This window comes from Xyrauchen texanus, chromosome 30 (assembly GCF_025860055.1).
Source record: "Xyrauchen texanus isolate HMW12.3.18 chromosome 30, RBS_HiC_50CHRs, whole genome shotgun sequence".
NCBI classification, from domain to species: domain Eukaryota; kingdom Metazoa; phylum Chordata; class Actinopteri; order Cypriniformes; family Catostomidae; genus Xyrauchen; species Xyrauchen texanus.
In genome coordinates this window covers 19,999,864-20,020,577 of record NC_068305.1, presented here as the reverse complement: position 1 = coordinate 20,020,577, position 20,714 = coordinate 19,999,864, and the positions used below count along the sequence as shown (strand labels likewise).

The window sequence follows — 20,714 nt, the reverse complement described above, 5'->3', positions numbered from 1 at the left end:
TAATGAACTTTTGCACAATATTCTAATTTTTCGAGTTTCACCTGTATTTTGTGATAATCAGCATTATTTAACAAATTCTGTTGATTGAGCTTAACTTGAATTGAACCCGGAATATTCCTTTAATGTGAAAATTAAAATAAATAATTGTAATAATTTGTCATTTACTTAAGAGTAGATCACAACAAACAAAGGATATACGACAGCTGAGATGTATAATTTTTAAAATATGTTTATTTTCAAAATTGAATAAGGGGAATAAATGGAACCTTGTTTAAAAAGGTTCCATTGTTTCTTTGTTGATGTAAGAATTGCCGGCTCACAAAATGAACCCCATACAGCACACATTTCTGCTATTACAGTATTTTCTTTTAAATATGATTAGGAAAAAAAGAGCCATGCTCTGGTAGCCCTATAGAATGAATTTTCATGTGAAACCTATTTATAAGCATTTTAAAATTATTTTTAGCTTTTTTTCTTAAAGTGTACTGAACAGATACATTTCATGAGCCAAACACAAGTGCTCTGCGAAGAATATCACACGTACAAAGATTAAATGATAGCAAGAGAGAACACTGATAGACATTCAGAACTTCTAGTGAGTACATCAGAACTACAGAACATTTAACATGTTTCAACACCTCCTTTTCCATTGGGCATCTTTAAGATGAGCATTAAAGTTTTGCAAACAAATTTAACAAGATTTGAAGTACTCCCAATCTTTCCTTCTAGCTCTTTGGATTAATCACTAAATACCAACTGACATGTTGAAGTTGCAAAGACCACAAAAAACAATTTAGGGGTACATCATATTCGAGGGTAACTATGTTTTGGAGGAGAAACTGCTGATTTTGTATGTCTTTATGGTAAGTGCAGAAGAAAGCATTTCATTGAAGAGGTCACTAGCACAAGATAAATAAAGTGTGAGAAAAGAAAAAATAACTGATGTGAGTTGAGTATTCTGAACCAGCCCGAGGAAGCCATGACATTTCACTGTTACCTTGGGGCTCACAATACAAATCAGTGCAGAAAAAAATCTCAACTCCTTGAACTCTAAAACATCATCCCATGTGTCAACTGCTGACATCTGATGCCAGTTTGTGACGAAGTCAGGATGTGTTATGCATCAAAGGATAGGGTCATTCTAGGCCCAGCCTGAATTTGTATGTGTCCTATACTTATTAATCAAGACTTGTTATAATAATAATTAAAAAAAAAATTACCTTCAAATACTCCATAACATAAGCAGGAGCCTGGAGCTTAAATTACCTCCCTTACATACAGGCAAAGACTTGAAAAGAACCACTTCCAGAATCCAACTGCATTGTTGGGAGAAAGCTTGATTGGTCCAGCAGTGTGTCACAGTTTGTTTAAATCCTTCATCTGAGGTTACAATATGGAGTAAACTTTATTATTGGTTCCCTTTCTTAGCAAAAGGCATTTATAACAGGTGTTTTACACATCAAGTATAGCCTAGCTGCATAAATTCTGTTCTGACATTGCTGTAGAAAAATAAAATCTATGATTTGTATATATATCCCTCTTTAAAATATGCTTTATTTATTAACTATTAAATGGTTAAGAATGTGCACTTCAGGGCCATATTAAAGAAATGTCCTATTTAAAGTCTAAGGCCACATAAACACTAATCCATTTTTGTTTGAAAGCTCAGTTTTCAGCTTCCTAATGTCAGCGATTTCCCAAATATGCTGTTATGGAGAGCATTTTCGAGTCTTTTGAAGTCTCAACTTTCGGTGGAGGACAATGTCATTCCAGTGTGGATGAGAGGTAGCAACATCAATCTGTTTTCATTTGAAAACTCCTAACATCTCTTAGGAGTCTCCTAACAAAACTCCTAAAATAACTTTTATTTTCCTAACATCATAATTTTCTTAAGTATGCAGTTATGGAGAGAGTTTTAGAAAGTCTCAGTTTTCGGTGGAGGAAATAGCCATTCCAGTGTTGATGAGAGGTGTAAACTTAGCAAAATCAATCCATTTTCATTTGAAAACTGTTTTCAGTTTCCCATTGTCATAGTTTTCCCAAATATGTGAAACATCAATAGCAGTGGATGGGGAAACCACGGCAAATATTTTTTGCTTACACATTTGCTCCAACATCAAAAGAAAAATGCTACCATTACATTTCCACAACTTTTCAAATGAAGAAAAAATAGATGGCGGTTGATTACGACAGTCAGAAGAGACAAGATGGCAAATTTTCAGATACTCAGCAGCTGTCTTAGAAGCTTCATCACAGATGTGGTAACTTGTTTTTTTATTTAAACTAAATAGTAAAAAAATTGCAAATATAGAAAAGTTTGCTAAATTTACACCCCTAAATCATCATCATAGGTTTGTGAAAAGGGTACATCCGTTTTTGTTTGAACACTCAGTTTTCAGTTTCCCAACGTCATCGTTTTCCAAACTTTGCAGTTATGGAGAATGTTTTCGGTGAAGGAAAACAGTGTGGATAGGTGGTGTAAAAGTAGCTAAATATGTGTTTTCAAACCGAAATGAAAACGTGTGGATGTGGCCAAAAGATCAAAAGAAATGAGATTCGATCTAAAGTGTCCATAGTTACAAAACAGATTAGATGGGATTCTAGAGTCAGAATGCATACCTACTATAAAGCTAATTGACATTTTTACATTCACGCAATAATCCTGCCCAACTTGTTTCTAGTCATGCTGTTCAGTCAGGGGGGAAAACATTGATAACACAGTCACATACATTACATTTTAAAGAGATGTCAGTAGCAATGAAAAGTACACCATTCTATTTTAGTAGAAGACAATTCAATGGCCAAACTGGTGACCACCATATACAGTATGAGTAACCTAGGGGCACAGATTTAGATTACATACGGCATTACCAAAGATTACTGGGGATACTCTGTAATTGTATGGATACTGCAAAATGAACTGTGAATAGACCCGCACTCTGGGGTTATTGGCTTAAATATCCCGAGCAAACCAAACATTCTGACTGGCACTAATACTCTGAGGTCTGATATGATAAACATTTAAATTTACAGAACCTGACTACTTGTACTAACCTGAATAAGACAATATTGCTCATTAGTGCACTATCCCATGAAAATTAGATAGAATAATACAAATTAATAACATGATCTTCAGAAAAGAGCAATTTATCAATAAATACCTGTCATCCGAAAATGCTAATGAAAGTGACTTTTTCATTTTTAAAAATGTATCGTTTTTATATATATATATATATGGAAGTAAAGATTCATTTAACAGCAAAAATCTTAGTTTTGAACTGTATTAGCTGTCTAACAGGTACAGGTACTGCTTCCTTACAGAAAATTTTACTTTTGAATTGAAAATTCATGATGGCTAAATTGCTGTTCTAACAATACCTAAAGGGTCTTCCACATAACTCACTTCAATATTGCCAAATACATTGAATGCTATGGAATTAAGCGTCAGCTCCAGCTTTACCCCTGGCGACGCATTGGGCTTCCATCAGGAGATGTAACGCGGTGCTCAAAGTTGAAAAAAATAAATACAATTATTCAACTTTGACCAGTGCCGCTGACCTTTTGAAGCATCAGCCAATGATTACTGGAAAATGAAGGTGATCCATCAGCACCACCGCTAAAATAAAAATGAGACATTTTATCTGGACCACAAAGCAGCATTTTACCCTGCCATTGAGCGATGCTCTGAAGCCTTGACGTGAGTCATGTGGAAGCCACTTAATTGTGCAGCTTAAAAGAGTGTCACAACTAAAGTTTAAACATTGGATGAATTTACTGGAAATCTGGCATATCTAAAATGTTAATACTACATTGAGCACATATATTTAGATTCAGATTGTCCAAATTTGGGTTTTCATTATGAAAAAAGCTAAAGCTTGTGCTTTGGGCAAAACTAGATCTGATCATTCGCCTAGAAGTGTTATAGTTCAACACTTTGGTAGACCTAAATCACCAAACAAATGCCATGTTCTCCTATGGGATAGATCAGAAGTTGCTATACTGCAGCTATATACTTTTTTAAACCTATACATTCCTGCTTTTCCAGAGTTGTCTGGAAGATTGGTTGCAAAGTCATGGGAGTTGCATTTAACTGCACTTTATCTGAAATGTCATTGTTTGTCCAGAGCCAACATTAACATCTGCATTAAAGCTGTGCAAATATGATAATTTACTATCTAAATAACAATTAGGTTTGGTTCTGTGAAATTATATTTCTATACATGTCTTTTCTTAGCCATCTAGTACAATCATACCCTAAAACACTGTACAACAGTGTAAACAACCATACTGTAAACAATTTTAAAACTAGAGGAAACTATAGCTTAGCCCTAAGAAATTTTACCTGTATTATTGAAGATTATTACACATTATGTAAATATATTTCTCATCTTCATAATCCTGCATTCAGATTTAAGTATAAAACATTGGTACATAATAGTAATGTCATTACAGGCCATTCACAGCCTTCAAAACCTGTAATGATTATGATGCGGTGGTGCACAACTGCACAGTGTAACAGTCGAAGCACCATTTTTAGATTTTTGACTAATCGCGTAATATACTAAATCCTATTCTAAGCCTTTTTTTATTTTATTTTTTAGTATTTACAAAGGAAAAACCTCTGCAAATATGTTGATCAATATTTTTGCAGTTACTAAAGTGTCACTGTATAACACAAAGCAATATATCTTTATATATAACAGTTTTCCTAAAATGTGAAGGCAGTTTTTAAACCAACTGTGACAAACTGTGGATGAAGCATTCCAGACACACACACATACAAACACATTAGGCAAGCACATACGCACACACTCACCCCCATTCCACTGGAAATAGTAAGTCTGTAAATAGATCAGCCATCATGTGTAATAAGTTTGCTTTTTTTTCCTTTGAATGTTAGAAAAAAAGTATTTTCAAAGCTACAAATAACAGACTACGCTTTTCATCTCATGCATCATATAAAATATTAGTTTCTCTTTCCTTTTGTCCACATATTTACACATAATTTTACAGGTGAACTGTACAATAAAAGTTGAATCCACGTGACATTCTTAAAAATATTTTCTGACCCATAATTACTTTTGACAAGTAAAATGAGAAGGAAAGATCAAGAGAGGGAAAGGAGAGGAAGAAAATTAGAGACAGACAAAGATGCGCTGTTTGTCCCGGAGGACTTCTTCGAAGTCTTGGAGTACACATCCAGCTCGTGAACCAGAGTGTTCTGCATAAATTAAACCTGTGAAAGGGTGACAACAGCACACACTGGGTGTACAAGACAAACGGACATGATAAAGGGGAGGGTGGAACCCTTCTCCCTTGTTTTTGTGGTGGTGACAGGTTGCGGAGCACGCAGGGTTATGAAAACCAGAAACCTGCTGCTCTGCCACCAGCCAGCAGAAAGTTTGGTATTTTGTGGTCGGACCTCTTCCAGAATTCAGTGCAAGCAGCCATTGATCACAACATAGGTCAGAGAGGGCATAGGGTGGAAAACAACACCACTTTAGGTCTTGCCCTTCTCCTGAACCTCCAAGCAGTGGAAAGGGAAGGGTATCTGAAAGTGTACAGTACAAATACTGCTATAGTTTTCATTCAGCTCCAAACAACCCCTTTTGAACCACTACCGAATGCAAGACTGCTCAACGGAGACTTGGTCCGGCTCCTGCTGCCCTGCGATCAGCCACTGCTCAGTTACTGTGGCTGTGTGTTGGAGCGGTCTGACATGCTGTCTGACCTATGAGCTGCCAGTTGCTGCTGTTGCTGGAGCTGTTGCAGCTGCTGCTGTTGTTGTTGATGCTGCTGTTGCAGCTGCTGCTGCTGTTGTTGTTGTTGCTGCTGTTGCAGCTGCTGTTGTTGATGCTGCAGCTGTAGTTGCTGCTGTTGTTGTGTTGTGGCTGCAAACGCACCTTGCTGCTGTAGAGGAAATGCTGCCTGAAGTATGAGCTGGGCAGACGGATTGCCGTGTAAAAGATGCGGTGCCTACAAGAGAAAATGTACAGCATAAAAGACATGTTAATAAAAGAAAAATAAACACAACAACAAAACAGTATATTTTTAAAGACATCAGGGCTGAACAATAAGGATGGCCCAGTGTAAAAGATTTTTGGGACAGTTGACAGAATGTTCCTTTGCCCTGTTGGGACAGAGAATGTGTTCTTACAAGGGCTGTGTTTAATTACATGAAAAATAACTTAAAAAAATAAAATTAAACTAACGCAATTAATCATGCCCCAGTCCCCCGACTTGTACATAAATTCTGTAATAAGGAATGTTCTTACCATCTAAGTAATTCAAGCTTGATGTACCATATTGACATATTTTCAAATAAGTAGCAGTAGGGGGCAGTCAGCGCTCCAGCTGTACAGGCAACACGCCTCATCAAACCAATGAGAGCAGGCAGCACAGCCTTTCACAGATGATGTGTTCTTGCGCTCAAAGACGGAGCACAACAGAATGCAATTCTCAAAGCTTCAGACTATGTTTAATTTGACATAGCATCCTAATAACAGCACTTATGACTAGCGACACCGACAAGCCTGGAGATGCATTGAGAATGCAATCAAAGCAGGGCTCCAGACTGCGACTAAAATGGTTGCAAATGTGACCAAAAATAATTGATTGCTACTAATTTAAATGTAGTCGTCATTGGCGACAGTCGGTTTGTGTGCATTCATATGTGATTTTGTAAGATATCTTGTGAGTTACTGAATACATCTTTAGAGCGTCAGTTTTCACCCATTCTGTTTCAGACGAGCTCGCTGCACTGCACACAACAACAAACTCAGCACGAGAGTGAACAAATTACTCCTTTGAACCAGATCTTTTTCATGAATTACCAGAAGAGAACTGAGGGTTTGAAATCAGGAGCTCAGGTTAGCAGATTGAATCAGATTCAATTTCTCAGCGAATCAGCCGTCAGTGAGCTCACAACTGGGAGTGCAGACATTTCAAAGTAAGAGTCCCATGTGTATTTAAGGCTTCTTTATTATTAAAGGTCCCGTATTGTGTACCACTTTTTTTCATTCTGGTAATTATTGATTGGGATTGAAGTAGCAAAATAAACTGCATCTGGGATTTCATTCAATTTGCACTCTTGTAGTCTCTCTGTCTGGGCAATCCGGTAACAGTAAAGAAAGAATATTTTGTAAAATAATTGTAATTATAAATATATATATATATATATATATATATATATATATATATATATATATACACACACACACACACACACACACACACACACACACACACACACACACACACACACACATCACGTTTTTGACACATAGGACAATTGAGGGAATCATTCACAACTATTACACATGGTCAAACATTCATGGCCCAAGAAGGCAACGTACTACTATATGCATACTATACTTTATGTAAATATATGTAAGCTTGTGAAGAGCAGTACTAAATAAAATGTATCTCTTATATTTGTATAAATTATGAAAGGGGTGTGAACATTTATGAGACAAAAGAGAATGCAAACTTATCTTCTCAACTATATACGTCATACTGTTTATTAAACCTTCGATTAATGGGTTATCAGCTGTCGTACTTTTCTTTGGCTTTCTATCTTGTTTCTGAACAACAATCTAAATGGAGCAATTCTGTGATTTGATGACTAAAAACAGCCATTTGGCTCCTTAATGTTTCAGTTTAGGAGCCAATGGCTCCTTAGTCATTTTTTCAGTCTTGAGCCCTGCAAAGTAAGGTGTTCCAAAAGCGTCCATCTGATGCACAAGTATATAGAGCAACAGTTAAAAATAGCACAGAGGGAAGTAGGGCAATACTCAGTGATATGGAAAGAACACAAACAATATTTTGACTTTTATAGCCAACACTTTTTGTATTGAATAAATGCTTTACTTGTCTGCTGCCACAATATATGTATATGATGTTATGTATTTGAATTATAATATTTATTACGTATTATTTTTTTATATTTTTCGGGGGGCAGGGGCTTTCACCAGAAAATATTGATATGCAATTATTTCAATTAATTAATTGGCACACCATATTTAATTCATTTTATAAAAAAAAAAATATATATATATATTGATTGACAGCCGTAATTCCTACCATTGCTTGTTTTAGCTTTTTTGTGTTTGTAGCTTCAGGGGATTTGACAACATACTACAAATTTTATTAATTCTAAATATTTAAACTTTTCAAAACTAAATACTTTCTAAATAATAAAACTAAATTGAATTAATGATAATTTTTCATTTAGATTGTGCAAGTGTATTTTAGTTTCAGTTTTACCAAAGGTATGTTCGTTTTTAGTTTTTATTTCATGTTGTTTTTATTTGGTTTCCAATTTAGTTCTCATAAACAATAATAACACTGGTTCCTTCGTTCCATTGATCTAACATTCATTGATTATTGCATGTGTTTTTATAACATGTGAACTTATACATTTGGTTTCCTGTGATGTTTTAACATTGTTGTTTTGTGAATTCAGCTGATATGTCTGTAAAGATGTCACCATGGTAACAATATCTAGATGGCTGACATAGATGAGGATTTGTTGTAATTTGCAAAAGTGACTTGTAAAGCATCAGTTAGAATGGTTTGAACATTTTAAACCGTAAATAAATAAGTAATGTTGTACACTTTATGCCATCTTTTCCATTAAAAAGTGTTTATGATGTTTATAGCTCTTATTGAGTACACTGCAATAAAAGACTGACATTTTAAACCTGTAAATTAAAAATATATTATTACTTTTTAGTTTTTTAAAGAAAAAGTAAAAAAAAAAAAAAACAACAGTGTGGTGGGGCCATTGAATATGATTGCAGGGCTACCTGTAATCTGACCCAATAAAATCCTTATTGTTGACCCCTGAGGATCAAATTCTATTCTAAGCTGCTATTCTAGGCACTTAGCAGGAAACTGATAGTTATTTGGAAGGATGTCCATTTCAAATAGCCAGATGCAAAAATAAATAAATAAATACTTGCTTATTTTCTTTAGTAAAATTATTGTAATGATCATTTAACCTCATGCCGAGTTTACACAACACGATTTTAAGCCCGATTTTCGGTCGCTGATAGTTTTGTGGAGATCGCCGACAAAAGCCTGAAAACATAGGCAAAACGGAGCTCGCTCCCGTGAGCGACGATTGCAATGTATGAACTATCAATGACACGATTTGAGAGAAGCGCCAACGCGTCACCGATGTCGGCGAGATATCTAGGATGTTAGATATCTGGACCTGTCTGCGATTCCAAACTGTGTTACAACTGCAGCGTTGACCTACAGCCAATGAGAGAGCAAGAAACAGGGCACGGGAAGATTCAGTGGGAGGAGTGCTGATGTACCTGCAACAGAACACCAACTAGCATGGCTGCGGTATCAAGAAAGTCTCATTGGACTGAAGAAATGGAGGAAAAATTAGTGGAACATTGGCAGGTTTACCAGTGCAGATTTGGTGTGTCCTCTGAACTGTACCACAGCAGGATGGAGAAAGAAAGAGTTGGAGAGAAATTGCCAATTCTCTTGGACAGTCAGTTAAGCAAATAGGTACATTTTTCAGTAGGAGATACCTTTTCATATTGTAACCAATAAAATATATGATGCATTGAGGTGATTAAAAACATGCACATCATATTCTGAAATGCATAACATATGATCATGCATTTGTTTTCGTATCTCGTATCACTTCTCACATGTAATCTGTTGTGAAACGTAAGTTGGAGTTCAGGCAGAGTCGTCGGGGATTCGTCAATAATGTAACGTCTTGTAATGTGTTCACCCCTGTCGTGGATTCGTCGTGTAATTTGAAAACTCTACAACTTCAGTGACAAGACAGACAGTTGTGTAATATGAACGGTACCACAATCCGACATCTTTGAAAGTCGTGTAGTGTGTAGGAGCCATTAGTCTTAATCAGTAATAAATGACCAAAAATATGCAAATCAAGGAGTAATCTCTATTGCTCACAGGATCCCAACACTTTGAATGGTACCTGTAGGAATTGTGTTTGCTGCTGGGCAAGCTGAGCCTGGACCTGGCCTTGCTGTTGGCTTGTTCCTGCAGCTGACTGTGACTGCATCTGGGCTTGCTGCTCCTGTGTCTGCGCAGATGGCTGCTGGGTGATACTGATTGTTTGAGCTTGGCCCTGCTGCGGAGCAAACGCAGTCACCACCTGCCCCATGAACATGGTGGTAGGCACCATAACTGCACTGCATGCCATTGGACTGGTTACAAGCTTAGTAAGTAGCTGTGGGGCAGCAGGGAACCTGTGTGAGGGGGTGAGGCAGTGGTTTGTTATTAGTTTCTGTTTGCAACGCAGGTGTCAGTTGCACCATGGCATGGTCAGGTTTCTCCATAGGTGCTCAAGGCATCTTTTGTCATGAAGTAGCAGTGGTCTAATATAAAGCTTATGTATTAAAGGGATAGTTCACCCCAAAAAATTCTGACATCACCCATTTGTCCTCAAAAGGAGATGTTAGATAGAATGACAGCCTCAGTCACTATTTACAAAAAAAAGATGCAATATAAGTGAATGGTGACTGAGAATGTCATTCTGCCTAACTAACATCATCTTATGTGTTCCATGGAAGAAAGAGTCATACAGGTTTGGAACAATGTGAGGTGAGTAAATAACAGAATAAAAATTTGTAGGTGTTCTATCCATTTAAGCCGGTACATGGATAGCTCCTTGGTTGAAGCAGCATGATCACAAAATAAGCAAATAAAAACATTGAACCTAAATAGATCCAATAAGGCAAATACAAGAGATAACAGAAAGACAGATTGATCAAAGCATGTATAGTAATATATAATAATATAATATATAGTATATAATAATACAGATTTATATCTAGCAACAGGAAATGGAATGAAGTTTAAATGATTGCTGAAGTCAGTCTAGTATTTACATATGTTTTAAGAGATCATGTTCTGTGCTACAGTACTGAGCTAATGAAGTTGATGTGATTGGCCCTGGGCATGCTGTACCGTATCTGCCGGTCTTGTGAGAATGCGGCAACTGCGGCTCCGCTGGGGCTACTGTTCTGTGCCAGGCTTGTGGCGATCTGCACTACGTTGGCCTGTGTCGGCTGAGAGATCATCATGGTGTTATAGAGAGATGCAGGCAGTGCTCCCTGAGGAGACTGCAACATGTGAGACGACCTCTGAGACTGCTAAGAAACAGACACAGAGAATATTCAAGAGTCAAGGCAAGGGGTTCCTCACAAGATTTTCTCTGTCTTAACCTAAACATCATATGGAATCCCTCCCTCCTCCCAGACACCTTTGACTTGTTCATAAGATGCAATATTTTCTATAAAGCTGTTTTGACACATTATGTATTATGCTATATTATGTATATATGCATTATGCTATACAAATAAAACCTACTTGCCTATCGAGAGTCATTGCTCTGGTTTCAGTTCACCGAAGCGCACACACATCTCTTACCTGTGTTAGAGTGGAGCTCTGATCTCTGAGAAGGTTCTGTTGTTGTAGTGGTGGATGCTGTGTGACAGTGTGCTGTGTCCCTGTATGTGTGGATTGCAGGCCACTCTGCAGACTCCCTGCTGACACCACTGCCCCCTGCATGGAAAGAGCGCCTCCTGGCTGCACGGATGACCCCTGCGTCAACTGCACTGAGCCAAGGTTAAGACTGCCTCCTCCTGGCTGCAAGAACATCTACAAGAGAGAGTCAATTACCGACAGAGTGTGGCACTTTTACAGATCAAAAATGCATTTTAAGCATAGGTAAATAAGCATAAAAACCGAGACGAATGACAATGGCAATGTTTTATATTGTTTGCTCTCTTAGACTGTGTACATAATCAAAATGTTTTGATTTCCTGAAGGCAAGATTAAAATAATTAGCTGCAAGGACTCCTAAAAGTTGACAGAGGCCTTTTGCATATATTCACATTCTATTCTGCAGAAACAGGTAAAAATATTTATGAACAAAAAGCCAATTGTCCCACCTCCAACTTCCTTTTTCAATAGGAAACATGTCAACAAAGAAAAGAAAACTGCTCATTAAGTCATTTCACAGGGTCTTTCAGATTTAAATTCCCTACGCAGTCTTTAGGATTGCGCTCAAAAAGATTTTCTCAATGGTGAAATAAAAAATCACTATTTGATTTGATTAAAGGCTGTCCTTGGCCTGATTTGAAAATTACTGCGACAAATAAAGGAATATTTTACCCAAAAATGGCAATTCTCTTATCATTCACTCACCCTTTTGCCATCTCAAAATAGTATGACTTTCTTTCTTCTGCACAACAGATCTATACGTCCATGAAAATAGCTTTGTTTGTGTTCCGCAGAAGATCAAAGGTCATACGAGTTTGAGATGGCGAACGGGTAAGTAAATGATGAGAGAATGATCATCTTTAAGAAGGAAAAAAATAGCTTGCAAAAGTTAGCATGTGGAAAGCATCGTCTTAATTTGGTATCCTCTAATCTCTTCAACCAAGACAACAAGATGATCTTCACCTACAACAAATCTTTTCTTATTTCAAACACTAATGCTATCCTTTAACTGGAAACTAGGGGGTGCTCTCACTTGTAGGCCCTGTCCCTGCACCTTCTGCAGCTCTTCCTGGATTTGCCGTAGTTCTTCTTGTTGTCTCTGGATGTTGGCCTCAATCATGCGTGTGCGCTGTTCCAGCTGCTCCTTGAGATGTTGCATCGCATCCATCTGCGCGGAAAACTGCAGCACCGGCTTCAAAACAATGAACACCACCAGTCATGTGACTGCTAAAAAGAGCCTCAATGGGTTTCCACAACACACCATAAGGGATAATGCTTTTAGCACAATGCCAGTCTTCAAACAGTTTCTGCAAAATGCCTTGTGGCAAGAAAACAGGGGCTCTTAAAGGTCAAGGGCAAACACTTCAAGAGAATACAACAGCCTCAAGAGTACAACAGGTTGACCATGGAAAAACTTAATATTGAGGATTACACACATATATAGAATTCACATTCTATGAATGTGTAGAAACTAAACTATAACATACAGTATAAACCTTGCATCAATAGATATATCAGCCAAGGAAAACATACATACACCACCTTGCTCTCTTGATACTGGCATCGGGCACTGGTGATGATGATGGTTAAATTACCTGCACAGTGGGCTGCAGAGGCTGCAGCTGCTGAGGCTGAGACACCAGAGATGTGGCCATTGTCTGCCCTGTGTTTTGAGAGCTCATCGACTGAGGGATAACAGACACAGTTCAGTACTCACACATACACGGACAAGCAAGGACAATGTGACCAACAGCTAAACTAGAAATGATTACAACAGCAGCAGAATTGCTAGAAGTGATGTTCTTTTTGAAGTAATTTCATTCTAGATAACTCACTTGGACAAGAGGTTAATATATTTATTAGTTTCACTGATGATGACATATACTAACCTGACTGCTAATGGAGGACCTCCGCTGTGATGTCATCTCAATGGCTGACACTGATTGGCGAGGCGGTGTGCTATGGTCTGTCTGTAGCTTTGTTTGTGTGGCTAAAGAGACACAAACATATTTTCACACTATTAAAATATGCACAAAGATAGTTGATGAATCAATTCATGATCGTGGAAACGTCAAAACTTTAGGTTAAAATGTAATATATTTATACGAACAAACACAGATCAGTAGGCCCCCCTCGTGCTGCCAAAACAGTGCCAACCTGCATCTCAGTATAGCATTCTGAGATGATATTCTTCTCACCACAATTGTACAGAGTGGTTATCTGAGTTACTGTAGACTTTGTCAGTTCAAACCAGTCTGGCCATTCTCTGTTGACCTCTCTCATCAACTAGGCATTTCTGTCCACAGAACTGCCACTCACTGAATGTTTTTTGTTTTTGTCACCATTCGGAGTAAATTCAAAAAGTTGTGTGTGAGATCAGCAGTTACAGAAATAATCAAACCAGCCTATCTACCACCAACAATCATGCCATGCTCCAAATCACTTAGTCACATTTTTCCCCATTCTGATGGTTGATGTGAACATTAACTGAAGCTTTTGACTTTTGGCTTTTTGACTGATTTTATGCACTGCTGTCACACAATTGGCTGGTTGGCACTGTTTTGGTGGCACAAGGGGGACCTACACAATATTAGGCAGGTGGTTTAAATGTTGTGGCTGATCAGTGTGTGTATGTGTATATATATATATATATATATATATATATATATATATATATATATATATATATATATACATATAAATAAGAAAATTACATAATTATATGTTGTGATTGGTTATCATTTATTACCCCCCCCCCCATTTTGAATCACCTTTTTGCCTTCCCTAGCTCAATTTTAATGGTCCTGCAGTGTGGCAACTTACAAATATTCCATGTAGTCTCTCAATTTATATAAGGTCATAAAAGCTGGTTGTATTTTATGTAACCTGCCCTTAATCATGTTGTAGATGGCTGCATTCTCTCTGTAGTATGTAATACATACATGTGGGGTCAGAGACAGCGGTGTGTGAGGAGGACTTGCGAGAGCTCCTTGAGGAGGCAGACGGCGTTCGGCTGTGATCAAATCGATCCAGTGCCTCCTTCAGGCTGGAGGTGTTTAACTGAGACTCAGAGCCCGAGTCTTGAGACTGAATCAGAGAGTGAAAGTGGTTGATAGCATTTGCCATATTAGTTTTTTGCCAATCTAAATGTAATTATATTTTCCTGTTATATTTGTTGAAAGACTTGGAATTGAAAATTGGATTCAGGAATGTCTTACCTTGTCTGCCGAGATCTCAGGAGGCGACACATCAATACCCAGCTCCCTGCGCTGTTCCGCCCTCACTTCAGCATAACTGAGAGAGAAAACACACAGAGAGGTATATCAGACCATAAGAATTCGGTTTCTTTCTTGTCAGGAGGTGACCCAACCAAAACGTGTATACTTGTTTTGGTAAACTTGTAATGGCCAAATATCTAAATATGTCTTGCACAAACAAAATAAATCATACTTGAGTTAAATGTTCCTACATGAAAAAAAGGTTTATAAATGGTCCAAATCATTTCTTTATTAAAATATTTAAAAAAATGCCAGAGTGCTTGTAATAATAGGTAGTGTAAGGGTTAGAGGGTAATAATCATAATTTAAGAAAAATAGCATCAGGTTCAGAATTTAAGGGGGGCTCTTTGCAACAATGCAACTGAATGAATAACATTAATACATTTCTAAACATCTGATGTAGTTCTTAAAGCTGAAGTATGAAACTTTTTCGGTGTTAAAATACTTTCTCCTATCCCAGCTTAATATGCAGAGACAATTAGAAGTAAGCCATTCACAAGTTAATTTTCTAGAAAACTGTAAACCACTGTGTCTCTGTGGAGCTATAAAAATTCCTCTGTTTGTTTTGAGCAACCCATTTAGACCCCGCCCACCAACATTACTCAACCAATGGAGTTGGGGGCAGGACTATCTCTTTGTTTGACAAGCGGCAGGTGGGGTGTGTATTCTGAAAGATGTTTGAAAACAATCCATATCTTTGGAATTCCATTTGGTTGAGCTAGTGTCAAAGAAATTACATCAGCTTTAAAACTATATTTCAGTTGTAAATACAGCTTAAATATTAGTTGATGTTGATTATTTTATCAGGAGGTATTCAATTCTCAATTTAATTATTTAGATTGATAAATTTGTTAATTAATTGAAAACATTTAAGGATTTGACATAAATATTGTATCTGATTGGAAAACAAATATTTCCTCTTAAAGGAGCACTCAGTATTTTTTTCCTTATTAAAAATGATTTATTCCTCATGAAATTAATTGTAATTTGGAAACATATGTATAAAATCATGTGCACTCACATGAGGTAAGGACCCTAGTCATATCATTAACTTTATAAAAGCAGTTTTATTTCACACGGAGAGGGTCCCCTCATGGGGGCTACCATGTTCAGAGCACGTGACCAATCGAATACTACTCGTTTTATCTCAGCAACCACCTTGTTATTGCCACATTCACTCAAGGATTAAATTACTGAGAATAGTGACATTCTGCATTTGCAACAGTAACTTTGAATGATGCTGCATACAGGCCTCTAGGTGTCAGTGTAAGTCTAGACAACATGAACAAAAACTTACTGAATGCACCTTTAAAAGGAATACAATTATATATAAATTAAACTGAAAATGCAGGGGGCAAATATTGCTTTTATTGGAACAGTTAAATTCTGAAACGGAGTACACGTTTACAAGTTTGTGTGTAACATGTGAGTTCCCTGGTGCATGGTAGAGACCTCACCTGACCACAGTGTGTGTGCAGACGATGAACTCTGGTCGAGAGTTCCACTGGTGGTAGGTGATATAGTAGTGAGTCTGAAGCCAGATCCACTGCTGACCTTTAGTTAGGAAGCGGTAATAGCACGACTTCCCCTTACCATACTGCATCACTGCAGAGAGAGACATCTTACAGTTTCATATTACATCTTATCCAAAAAGTCATAACTCATACAGTACATATACAAAGGGGTTTAAAATTCCACCAAGTGGACATTTTTTATTTTTTATTTTTGGGGGGATTAAAAATAATATTTTCAGCATAAGAATCTGAATGAAAATTTGAATTGAAAAATTTTAAGATTTCTTAGTATTTGGTATGTCCGCTTCTGTTTTAATGACAGCAAAATCTGATAAACTATCTCAGCATGATGTATGTTAACATGGTCAATGTCACAAATTTGCTTATTGGTTTAGTGACCTAGAAATAGTGTTTCTCTTATAAAGTTTCTTAGTTTTAAAATGTACATAATCCTTACACTGTTCATTTCCAGGTTTTAATTAGATTCCAGATATTCAATGTGGACATTTGAACCCACTGTTTGGTGCACGTCAACCAAGACAATGTGATTCAATCATTAATCAAACCATCATCCATTTGTAAAAGTGCAACAGAGTTCAACTCACAGTGTTCATGGCATTTGGCCAGGGTCTCCAGGTCATCCACGTGGTAGTAGTCGTACCCCGATGTGCCCAGAACTTCGAAAGGAAGGTAACCTATGATGGGAGGTGCCCTGCAGAGTATAAAGTATGCAACTTCAGAACATTTTCAAACCCATTTTTAGAATAAAACGGCCCATTTATTGACTGCAGTCAACTGTTTTTCATTTTTTTGCAATGACAGATTTTCAGGCATTACTCTGGAGTCATTTACATCACAAAGCTTTTTGGGATTAAATAGGCATAAAAGGATTTAAAGAGGGGGGCTTGGTAGCTCTGCTAAACAAATGATACCACGGAAAATCTTATTCACTCCAATACCTAGCAGCTGCACCAATTAAACCATATAAACCAAATATAGTGACGGCACCAGCAACAAATCATCTAAACTCAGTACAAATCTTGCCAAGCAAATACACATTTGAAGATTTTACCAAGAAAATTAGGTTTGTGCTATTCCAGACGTGTATGTAGTCCTTTGAACCTGAGGGTGAACAAAAGCTGCACGTGAGCCATTGATTAGAGACTCTGATCCAAGCCATATTGTGCTCTAACAAAGTGCAAGCTGGTCCCACCGCAGGCCCTCAGGGGTTAGCTGACTCGTGTACAACAAACACAGACCTAAATATAATCTGAGAGCAGTCTCAAGGGGAGTGTGTTGTGACTGTCACAGGCTTACACAGCCAGGGGCGTAGGACTTTTCGAAAACATGGTACTGTAATGTGCCATGAGTCAGGTGGCAAAACAAAGTGGAAAGGAAGGTGGATGAAGGGATGTGATGGAGAAATAAAAGAGACACTAAAAGCAGTACATTTGTGAAAAGATGTGTAAGGTGCGGTGATGTGTGTGTCCTTGCAGATTTTCTGTTGCCAATTTGTACGATAAACAATTTTGGCACCATGTCAGAACCACTGGTCCAAACAGTTAGAAAAAATGATGGTTTGTACCTGTGGTCCAAAAACAGGAATTTCCATTCTAAACTGTGTCTGGAGGTGAATTCCTCATTGGGCTCCTCCACAGTACACATTTCCTGTAACAGAGGTTACACACAAAACCTTCTTAATGTACGTCTACCACAAAAACATCTAATGAAAACAGAAACCAAGTGACCTACTTCTCACACGGAGACTGTTTTACATGCTGGTCATTTATCAGAGTCTCCAAAACAAAGCAAAATCTTGCACAAACATGCACTGTGTCTATCAACACGCCCACACATAGACACCAGCTCTATCACACACATCCACAAGCAGTTCTCATTGACGTTTGTCACTATCTATAAGGCAGACCAATGAGAAGGTGCCAAATCAGCTTTGGCTCAGCCTACCTTGATAAACTGAGGTTTGGCTAATCTCACAGTTGCAATGAAACACACTCGGTCTTCGAATGCGGCCCTTAGCGATCGCTGGATCACTCCCTCAAAGCCGTTACGTGTTGAGTTAGGCACTATAGAAAATAGACAAATCAGGACAATTAGCAAATCTTAATTAATGGAAGCTTTTAGGAGTTTACATTTTTTGGTCGGACACTAGGTGGCAGCACCAGTGTTGAATCTAATTCATATGTAAAAAACACCTATTGTATTAAAAATCGGAACTTCCCGTGTACTTTGTGCAAAGTACATCATAAATGTAATGTAACTTTTTTTAATTGAATTAGTTTCTCCTATTCCACCTTAAAATGCAGAGACCACTACACATTTTGGTTGTTCCCACTGAAATATAAAAAAATTAAAAACAATCTAAAAAATTAGCATCAAAAAACTTAAACGCTCTCTTGAGGTGGATAAATGTTTTATTTGATAAGACCTTTCCAAAAATGAGACATTTGCTAAATATATTCCTATAGAATTTATAAAGGAATATTCACATTTTTTGCATAAATCAAATTCGTAACTTAAATGGAAACATGAATACTGTGGTGCTAACAAAACATTACTCTGTTTAAGCATCCCATCAAACCACCCTAACATAGCAACACTGGCTCGACCAACGTCGTGAATTTAGGGTGGCTTTATAAATTTGACATCCAATGGAATGGATAGTGTTTGAAAACAATCCAAATTTTTGCTCTTCTGTTTGGTGATGCTAATGGCACATAAATTAGAAACTTCCCAACTTCGGGGAAATGGTCAACTTCCCATGATTTTAAATCTGGGTCAAAAGCCTGTTTCGCTGCCACACTAGCTTTCCCAAACACTACCTATTTAAATAATGATCCTTGCTGCATCTACTCTGCAAAGAAGCCAAGCAATCAGGCACTTGGCTGGGTAGTTCAATAAATGGATGCATATGAAAGACTCAGGCTGATGCCACAGACGTTGGTTCTGACACTTACCAGTGTTGAGGGACTTAAAGTTTCCGATGAACTTCACATACTCATAAATGGGTGGCTCTTTGGGGTCGATTGTCCCCCGGAGCATGTGGCAGCAGAACTCTAACTGGTTTTTTGCTGAGGAGAAACAAACAAAACAAAAACAAGAAAATAGCATTTATGTGCGCTAGTCACAGCCACTATGTGATCAGTGAGCTCGCTGAGAGACAGAGAGAGAGAGAGAGAGAGAGAGAGAGAGAGAGACCAGATGCAACATAATAAGAATAAAACAACTGATCCAGTTAAGAGGAGATGAGAAAGGGCTTATTTTCACAAAGTCACTTCATGCGTCTTGATGGATCGAATTGCAAATTCTATTTAAAGATGAATGTGTCATAAATGTGTCTCCTTAAAACGGATACAAATCAGATCTGCTGTTCCTGTATGCACATACAGAGTTCAGTTCCATGGTTATGCTAATACCAGGCAACAAAAATGATTTCAAAAGATCATTTTGTTATAACTATAAGTTTGATAGTTTCTGTTAAATACTCTCTTTGCCCAACTTGGCAATTAGTGTTCATGTTTGCAATTGTCTCATCCATGATTGCTGACTCACATGTGGACTATAGTCCCAAACTCCCGTATGTTTTTTATGCGGAGTAAAGTTTATGTTAGGGATGGGTATTGATACAGATTTCCTGATTTGATTAGATTCTGATTGACAAACTCTTGATTCGATTATGATTATTTTTGATTTATTTTAGGTAAGCAGTCTGTTTTGTTTACATATAAAAGAAATTCTTTCTAAGCTAATGCTGCAAATTATTCAAGGAACCTGCTAACTTGGAACATTAGGAAAATTTACATTTTGAAAATAAACAAGAGGGCCCAAACAAAACAGATAAATTGTAATATGTTTAACAGGTATAATATCCAACACATTAAAATGGAAGTAAACTTTAAAGCAAAATTAAAAGATTGATTTTGGAATTTTAAGGATTGATGTAGATATTGTTTAAATGAAACATTTATTACTGAAAATAAATATTGTTACCCAGCCCTAGTTAACGTATGTGGCCTGAACAACCAGATGCATTAATACTAGGGGTGTGAATTTTTGGGGTGAAGTCGAATCTATTTGATTCATGATTAAAATATTTTCGATTTGATTCAAAAATGATTTTAGAAAATTAAAAATGATTAAATTCAATTTGATTCACAATGAAATTCTATTAATGATTCAATTCTGCTTTTTAAAAAAAATGCATTTATAGTATGGGTGCTGTAAGCGATTTAAGCCGGTCTACTTCCACGAGACTGAATTGCTGAATTAGCTACGCCCCACTTTCCAAAACCCTACACTCCAAAGATACCAAATGAGCCTTATTGAGACCGACATCGTGCAGAAATGGTTGTTTAAAACAACAGCAGCAAAATAGTGCCCTCAACAGACACCTGTTATGAAC

General features: G+C 37.3%; 1 protein-coding gene across 1 annotated transcript in view; it reads right to left on the bottom strand.

Annotated features, from left to right (window-relative positions):
- Nucleotides 1–234: 234 nt before the first annotated feature.
- The window catches only part of clocka (clock circadian regulator a), a 90,097-nt gene continuing 69,617 nt past the window's right edge, over nucleotides 235–20,714 (bottom strand). The window contains exons 11-24 of the mRNA XM_052098754.1: nucleotides 19,270–19,383; nucleotides 18,260–18,378; nucleotides 17,880–17,962; nucleotides 16,900–17,006; nucleotides 16,238–16,385; nucleotides 14,721–14,796; nucleotides 14,445–14,589; nucleotides 13,392–13,492; nucleotides 13,098–13,187; nucleotides 12,536–12,694; nucleotides 11,428–11,658; nucleotides 10,966–11,150; nucleotides 9,971–10,244; nucleotides 235–5,976 (exon numbers count right to left, since the gene is read on the bottom strand). Of these exons, the coding sequence (XP_051954714.1) occupies nucleotides 5,689–5,976; nucleotides 9,971–10,244; nucleotides 10,966–11,150; nucleotides 11,428–11,658; nucleotides 12,536–12,694; nucleotides 13,098–13,187; nucleotides 13,392–13,492; nucleotides 14,445–14,589; nucleotides 14,721–14,796; nucleotides 16,238–16,385; nucleotides 16,900–17,006; nucleotides 17,880–17,962; nucleotides 18,260–18,378; nucleotides 19,270–19,383 (2,120 nt within the window). The 3' untranslated portion in view covers nucleotides 235–5,688. The remainder of the gene's footprint in view (nucleotides 5,977–9,970; nucleotides 10,245–10,965; nucleotides 11,151–11,427; nucleotides 11,659–12,535; nucleotides 12,695–13,097; nucleotides 13,188–13,391; nucleotides 13,493–14,444; nucleotides 14,590–14,720; nucleotides 14,797–16,237; nucleotides 16,386–16,899; nucleotides 17,007–17,879; nucleotides 17,963–18,259; nucleotides 18,379–19,269; nucleotides 19,384–20,714) is intronic.